General features: G+C 46.2%; 1 protein-coding gene across 1 annotated transcript in view; it reads right to left on the reverse strand.

The window, feature by feature from the left end:
• Positions 1 to 6: 6 nt before the first annotated feature.
• The window catches only part of LOC111953379 (UDP-glucose:glycoprotein glucosyltransferase 1), a 16,206-nt gene continuing 8,949 nt past the window's right edge, over positions 7 to 7,263 (reverse strand). Inside the window, exons 13-35 of the mRNA XM_070435648.1 lie at positions 6,152 to 6,271; positions 5,917 to 6,002; positions 5,111 to 5,246; positions 4,857 to 4,988; positions 4,604 to 4,768; positions 4,396 to 4,516; positions 4,209 to 4,307; positions 4,035 to 4,058; positions 3,630 to 3,724; positions 3,317 to 3,523; positions 3,065 to 3,196; positions 2,719 to 2,945; positions 2,523 to 2,625; positions 2,340 to 2,419; positions 1,991 to 2,180; positions 1,640 to 1,798; positions 1,417 to 1,502; positions 1,183 to 1,267; positions 953 to 1,041; positions 736 to 840; positions 574 to 658; positions 266 to 448; positions 7 to 180 (exon numbers count right to left, since the gene is read on the reverse strand). Coding sequence (XP_070291749.1) covers positions 16 to 180; positions 266 to 448; positions 574 to 658; positions 736 to 840; positions 953 to 1,041; positions 1,183 to 1,267; positions 1,417 to 1,502; positions 1,640 to 1,798; positions 1,991 to 2,180; positions 2,340 to 2,419; positions 2,523 to 2,625; positions 2,719 to 2,945; positions 3,065 to 3,196; positions 3,317 to 3,523; positions 3,630 to 3,724; positions 4,035 to 4,058; positions 4,209 to 4,307; positions 4,396 to 4,516; positions 4,604 to 4,768; positions 4,857 to 4,988; positions 5,111 to 5,246; positions 5,917 to 6,002; positions 6,152 to 6,271 — 2,874 coding nt within the window. The 3' untranslated portion in view covers positions 7 to 15. The remainder of the gene's footprint in view (positions 181 to 265; positions 449 to 573; positions 659 to 735; positions 841 to 952; positions 1,042 to 1,182; positions 1,268 to 1,416; positions 1,503 to 1,639; positions 1,799 to 1,990; positions 2,181 to 2,339; positions 2,420 to 2,522; positions 2,626 to 2,718; positions 2,946 to 3,064; positions 3,197 to 3,316; positions 3,524 to 3,629; positions 3,725 to 4,034; positions 4,059 to 4,208; positions 4,308 to 4,395; positions 4,517 to 4,603; positions 4,769 to 4,856; positions 4,989 to 5,110; positions 5,247 to 5,916; positions 6,003 to 6,151; positions 6,272 to 7,263) is intronic.

Genomic DNA, 7,263 nt, shown 5'->3' on the forward strand with positions numbered 1-7,263 from the left:
CACACACACACTCAGTTACCTGATGTGATATTTGCGTCCAGCGAGGTGACTCGCCCAGTAGCCGGACTTCCAGAAGCGGAAACCGTCCATCTCTCTCCGGCTCTCACAGAACGGTGTGTATCCATACGGCGCTCCTTCAAGGTCAAAGTCACGGAGCTCCTTCAGGTCGGTACGCACTATCTGTAGGTGGAGAGAGGAAAGAGTACTTCTCAGCTTTACGCAAATCAGCGACATGGACATTCAGAGTGTGTGTGTGTGTGTGTACCTGATCTGCATCCACGAATAAGAACTTGTCGACGGACAGAGGGAACAGGACATCCAGGAAGAGGATCTTGTAACCCCAGATGATCCTCTGTTTCTCGGTCTGCTGGTGTAACCACCGCGGCCACTTATACTGGACTAGTTCATACTGGAAYCCATACTGCTCTGCCATGTACGGYATAAACTCCTGTGGGAATAACATTTATTCTGGAGTAAACTCAATGAAAACTCAATATTGGAAACCCTATTCATACCGCCACATTCAAAGTAAACTCCTAGAGGAGAGAATATTTKTATTTTATACTTAACTACCTTAAATGCCGGGGACAGGTAGTTTTTGAGGAACCAGAACTTGACTGGTGTTTTGGTGTTCTTTAGAACAGACAACATCATGATCCTAAGAGAGAGAAAAAATTGTGGGATTACAACAGACAAACATTTGGAAAAACCACACACGCACACACACACAAGTACCTGAGGAAACGTTCGTAGAGGTGTCCAGAGGCCACAGAGAAGATGTTGATGACATCATCCTTCTCCTGTTTACTCTCCTCCGTCTTCACACCTCCTGTAAACCCTCTGGAGAGAGAAAGACAGGGAGAGAATAAACACCATCAAATTCAGCAGAGATCAAATAGGTATGAAACAGTAGACAGTGATGTAAAGGGTGGAGCTGGATGCTTAGAGACACCTAGTGAGTGACTCCCAGAAGCCTGAGTCGTTCTCCTGGGTTCCATCACTCAACAGCTCCTCACTGAACTTCTCTGGCCTCTTCTGGACCTGATCAACAACAACACACGATCAATACATTACTTAGCAATGGACTTATTGATCCATTCGAATTCAACCTAAGCTTTATTGGGACCTGACAGCAACCAACAATATGAAAGCTGTACTCTACAGCTGGGATCAGAGCAGTACCTTGACTTTGATGATCCGGCTCTTGAAGTTGTTCAGCACCACGACGAGGTCATCAGCGTCTGCTGGAGAGTCTGTTCCATCGTGACTGGAAGAGAGGATGTGAGGTCAGAGAGAGGAACAAGAGGGTGTGCATTGTGCAGGCTTTTGTTCCAGCCCAGCACTAACACGCCTGGTTCCACTAGTCATGTGCTAAACTGAAGACGGCGTGATATGTCGAGATGTGATCTTCAGTACCTGTAGATCTTGTAGATTTCGTCAGACCGTCCTTTCCTCAGCTTCAGGATCCAGGCTCCTGGGTTAGCCTTCAACTGGAAATAACCCTGAGGACGACGACAACACAACGCCCTCGTTCAACCACAACAACGGAGAATAGAAAGGTGTCTGACTATCAACAGAGGTTAGGGTTAGAGGTCAGGGTTGGCAATGACGACAGAGTCAGACGTCAGAGGTGACTCACCAGGTTGGCCATGACGATGGTGTCGACGATGACAGGGTCGGAGGGGGTTCCCAGGGTGAACTGGAGTCCTCTGGGGGGCTGACCTGTACTCACGTCAAAACAGTGACCCTCCAGCAGCAGATGTTCCAACTCGTATTCTGCTGCTACTATACTGTCCACCTAGACAGGGAGAATAGAGAACCATTATTAACCCTTTAAAAAACTACTTTAACACAACAATTAGACAAATACCAGAATATTCAGTCCACAGTCACTACACTCTCCAGCTGAAGAGGTAAAGGACAACATTAGCCAAGGCAACCGTGTTATAAACAGAACACAATCCTAAAAGAAACAGCACAGAAAACACACCTCTTCCAGGTAGATATTGTCCAGGTCATATCGAGTGCGTATAGACTCCACCATCCAGCTCTCAGGGGTGTTGAGGTTGAGTGTGAAGAGGGGAGTTTGAGGCATGTCCAGGAACTTAGCCAGGGGACCAGGGGAGAAACTACCGTCAGTCTGGAACAACACCTCAGGCTCCAACACATACCGGTAGAAACTGGGAGAAGAGAGGAGGGTTTAGAGAAACACACAGGAAGAACCCTCAGATACTACCAGGGACTTCTAAGGGTAAGGAAACTAAGACAACAGAAACAAGGTCTCTCGTTAAACAGGATTACCTGCACGGAGTGAAACAGTGTAGCTGGGGTCTGCTCACCTTTTAAGAGGCAGGTCTGAGAGTTTGGACTGGCAGTTCATAAACACACGCAGGTTCACATTGACCAGCTTCTTCAATACCTGGTGGGGAAAGAGAGAAACATGGAGAGACAGATGGCCGTGAGACAGAACACCTGTCTCACTCCAAATACTCTAAGTGACAGTTATTTGAAGCGGTACGAACCAATAGGAGCGGGGCTAGTTTCTGGGCGTCCCTGGTTACGGGGTCTACCACGGCAACCATGTCAAAGTAGACGTCTCCCTCTGTGGGCCGGATCTTTACAGCACTGTGGACCAATCATAGACCAGACAGAGGTAAAACAGAAAGTATATAGGCAATGAATACAAACATGAATTAAACGTTTGATTAGTTTCAGTACCTGTATCGGTCATCAGCAAAGGCATGTTCTATCCTGGCCTCTCCTTTGGGCTGAGAGGAGAGCAGAGAGTCAATCTTCATCACCAGGTCACTGGCCCTGTCCTCCTCCACCCCAAACTGCTGGACCTTGCTTTTGATTCGCTCTCCAGAGGTCTTCAAAATGATACTCTCCAATAGGAGGAAGTCATCTTGGTTAAAGACCTCCCCATCCTCTAGCGGACCAATGAGCTGTCGGCAGAGAGAGAAACACCATTGTGACACTTCGATCACAGTAGGAAGCGTGCTAGTGTGTGTGTGTGTGTGTGTGTGTGTGTGTGTGTGTGTGTGTGTGTGTGTTGCCCACTCACCCGTCCGTTGCTGATGACTGCTCTCTGTCCTTTCCCCAGCTTGAGAACGTCTCGGCAGTAGGCAGCGTGAGACAGCAGGAAGTCAAACTTAGGACCTTCAAACGCACTCTTAAACAAGGCAACGTCCATACCCTGGAGAGATTATGAAAGAAAAACATTATTGTTTTTAGAGAATAGGACAGTATAGTAAAGGGTGAGACAGAACGGTGTATAACGTGTGTGTGTGTATGCGAGTGTGTGTAAACTCTTTACCCCGACAGTGAACTGTGTGACGTCGGCCCCAGTCTCCAGTGTCTTAGCGGTCTCTTCTTTAACCAGCTTGGTGATGTAGTTTTTAGCGTTGTTAGCTGTCTGGGTCTGCATGGCGGCCCATATCGCCCTGGCAACATGACTGTTCTCCTTGGATGGGCTGTCGCTAGGGTTGTTGATCAGGCCCAATCGCACGTTGTTACTGGTTTTCTGTTGAAGGCAGATTTAGGAGAATCCTTCAGATGGTAGGTTTTTTTGTGTGTGGAGTTTTTTGGTCGTGTTATAGTGACATCGTATCAGTGTGACATCATCATACCATGTGTCTGATGGCATCGTATAATAGCTGGCGTCCGGAAGGTTGGTCAAAATCTCCCACAACCCAGAACGTGACTGGACGGATGTAGCCATCATCTAGAGGAGGGAGAGGGAGTTGAGGAGAGGAGATGGGGAGAGTAAAGGGTCACAGACCTCCTTGATCCTGAAATGTACGCGGTTTGATGTTGCAGTGCCATCTCAATACTTAAGTCTTTGAGAAAGACTCTCTCTCAAGCAGAAACAAACACAAACACAAACACATCCAAGCATGTCATCTCACAGAGATGCAAGATGGTGTGATAATGTTGATGAGGAGTGAGATATGGTGGATTCACAGAACTATGGATCGTAATACTGTCTGTTGAGAGAGAAAGAGAGGAAGTGCAGAAAAGGAAATAAGGGTTACCATGGTGGTCCTTGGGGGCCATCCCTGACAGAACAAAAACAAACATACAGAGGAGAAAGAAGAGAATAGATAGACAAGAGATTTAGGGCTGAAAAGTAGGAGCACATAATGTTTAGCTCAATAAGATGAAGGTCTGTATGTGTAGCTGTGTATATATATATATATATATCTTACCCTTCTTGGTCATGTAGTTCATGCTGTTAGCCACAGCAGTGCTCTTCTCTCTGGTGTCCAGGAACAGAAAGCGAGCGTACTGGTCTATGAAATGGTTATCTGTCAGGAAAGAGAGAGGTGGTTAAGATGGTTCCGTCTGTGTGTGTGTGTGTGTGTGTGTGTGTGTGTGTGTGTGTGTGTAACTCACTAGTATTAGATAGGTCCAGGTACGTCCTGGCAGTCGACAGGATTCGGGGGTTGATACGAGGGACAACGTTGGGTTGGGTCATGATGAAATCCACCACATCTTGATCAGTGGCCAGCTCACCCTAGGAAGACACAACAAGAGGTCAGTGTGTGTGTGTGTGTTTCTGTGTGTGTGTGTGTGTGTGTGTGTTTCTGTGTGTGTAACTCACCATGTAGACAGCCCGTTGGTAGAAGCTGGTAGTCTCCAGTATTTTGTGCATGGTGACAGTTTCTAGCTCCTCTGGGTCTAGCTGTTCTCGCTGGTACGGCATTCCGTTGTACATCACCACTGGCAACGGACCTACACCCGTCTGCAAGTAGTAACCACGCCCTTCCTGGAGGTGGAGGTAGATAGGGAAACAGTACATGAAAATCATACCGTTCTGTCAAGAAACATAACGGTACATAAAAGCAGAACCATACCTTCCGGTTGTCGTCATAAGTGGAGTCAGGTCCAAGAATGCTGCCGACCTCCACGTATGGAAACTTCTTCTCCAACACCTTGACTACATCACCTACACTTAGCTTACCACCGCTAGGCACACGGTTAAACATCTAGAGAGGGAGAGAGGAGATTAAAATATAGCATTTCCATCTGATTGGTCAGGCTGATGTTCCAGATTACTGGGATTGGTCAAAAGACTCATCAATTATTCTCATTGGTCAGACCGACTCACCGAGATGATGGTGTCGAAGGCGGCGGGAGCGTCCAGTTCTTCTGTGATGTAGTTAAAAGCTCGGAGCAGAGCCACACCTGCATCCTCCATACCATCTATCTCATCAACATCAGACACCACAAACACCAGCCCAATCCTACAACACACACAGCAGGGTTATTAGGGATGGGAATTACCAGGGACCTCACGATACTTAGGTGCCGATTGCGATTCTCACGATTCTACATGTATTGCGATTTCGATACTGGGGTTTTATTGCGATTCGATGTTCCAGACATATTGCTCACCGTATGTCTGCTGCAGGGAGACGAGAGAGAGCCATGCGAAAACAAAATAAAAGTCATGGAAATAAAAGTGCTGAAAACAAATTGGCTCCCAATTTAGAAAGATTGAGAACGAGCTATGAAGAAAAAATACGGGAGTTATAATATTGCGATATTGTCAAAAAGATGCAATACATCGTCAAAAATAATACCCCGATATTGAACTATATCGACTCCCCCCCCCGCCCCTCACTAAGGGTTATACACAGTTACTCACATCCACATAGACTATACAGCAGAGTTAGAACCAACATGGCATTCGGGGGTGGCAGGTAGCCTAGTGGTTAGAGTGTTGGGCCAGTAACCGAAAGGTTGCTAGATCGAATCCCCGAGCTGACAAGGTAAAAATCTGTCATTCTGCCCCTGAACAAGGCAGTTTACCCACTGTTCCTAGGCCGTCATTGTAAATAAAAATGTGTTCTTAAAACTGACTTGCCTAGTTAAAAAAAAGAAAACGTTTTTGCTTGAAACACACCCCCCTACCTGAGTGGGATGTTATTGCTGTAGAACATCTCAGCAACATTCAACAGCTCAGCAGAACTCTCATGGGTCGGGTCCAGAATCACCACCTAAAACACAAGACATCATTGGTTTTTGCTGTCAGTTACAAAAATGTACGCGATACGTTTCGTGTAGCTGCACGACACTGCAGACTCATCACACGAGTTCATGCCAATACGTTTGGTGTCACTGTCTGACACACGTATCATGTACTCACGAGGTTGTGAAAGTTTTTCCGGATCTGTCGTATGACTCCGGGGAAGGTTGGTCTGAGGAGCTCCTGGACGTTGTAGGGCCATGAGCCGTACCTGCTGTCTGTCTCCAGGTTATTAATCCACTGAGGAGAGGGAGATTAGATTATCATCATAGTTATCAATGCAAAACAAGAGTTGGGTTATATACACGTTTTTTTAACGGCTTGATTGTATACCGAACAAAAATATAAAAACGCAACATGCAACAATTTCAACGATTTTACTGAGTTACAGTTCACAGAAGGAAATCAGTCAATTGAAATAAATTCATTAGGCTCTAATCTATGGGATTTCACATGACAGGGCAGGAGACTAGCCATGGGAGGGCATAGGCCCACCCACTGGGGAGCCTGGCCCAGCCAATCAGAATGAGTTTTTCCCCACAAAAGGGCTTTTTTACAGACAGAAATACTTCAGTTTCACCAGCTGTCTGGGTGGCTGGTCTCAGACGATCCCGCAGGTGAAGAAGCCGGATGTAGAGATCATGGGCTGGCATGGTTATACGTGGTTTGCGGTTGTGAGGCAGGTTGGCCGTACTACCAAATTCTCTAAAATGACGTTGGAGGCGGCGTATGGTAGAGAAACTAACATTCAATTTTCTGGCAACAGTTCTGGTGGAATGTTCTGCAGTCAACATACCAATTGCATGCTCCCTCAAAACTTGAGACATCTGTGGCATTGTGTTGTGTGACAAAACTGCACATTGTGGCCTATTGTCTCCAGCACAAGGTGCACCTGTGTAATGATCATGCTGTTTAATCAGCTTCTTGACATGCCACACCTGTTAAGGTGGATGGATTATCTTGGCAAAGGAAAAATGCTCACTAACAGGGATGTAAACAGATTTGTGCACAACATTTGAGAGAAATAAACTTTTWGTGGGTATGGAACATTTCTGGGATCTTTTATTTCAGCTCATGAAAKATGGCACCAACACTTTACATGTTMCTTTACATGTTGCGTTTATATTTTTGTTCAGTATATATACGGATGACATAGTTGGATGGTTAGGGTTAAATAAAGGGGTAGGTGTGTCTTACGTTGATAGCAGGATTGCGGATGTCCACAGCGTAGT

Source organism: Salvelinus sp. IW2-2015, linkage group LG27 (genome assembly GCF_002910315.2).
Source record: "Salvelinus sp. IW2-2015 linkage group LG27, ASM291031v2, whole genome shotgun sequence".
Taxonomy (NCBI): Eukaryota; Metazoa; Chordata; class Actinopteri; order Salmoniformes; family Salmonidae; genus Salvelinus; species Salvelinus sp. IW2-2015.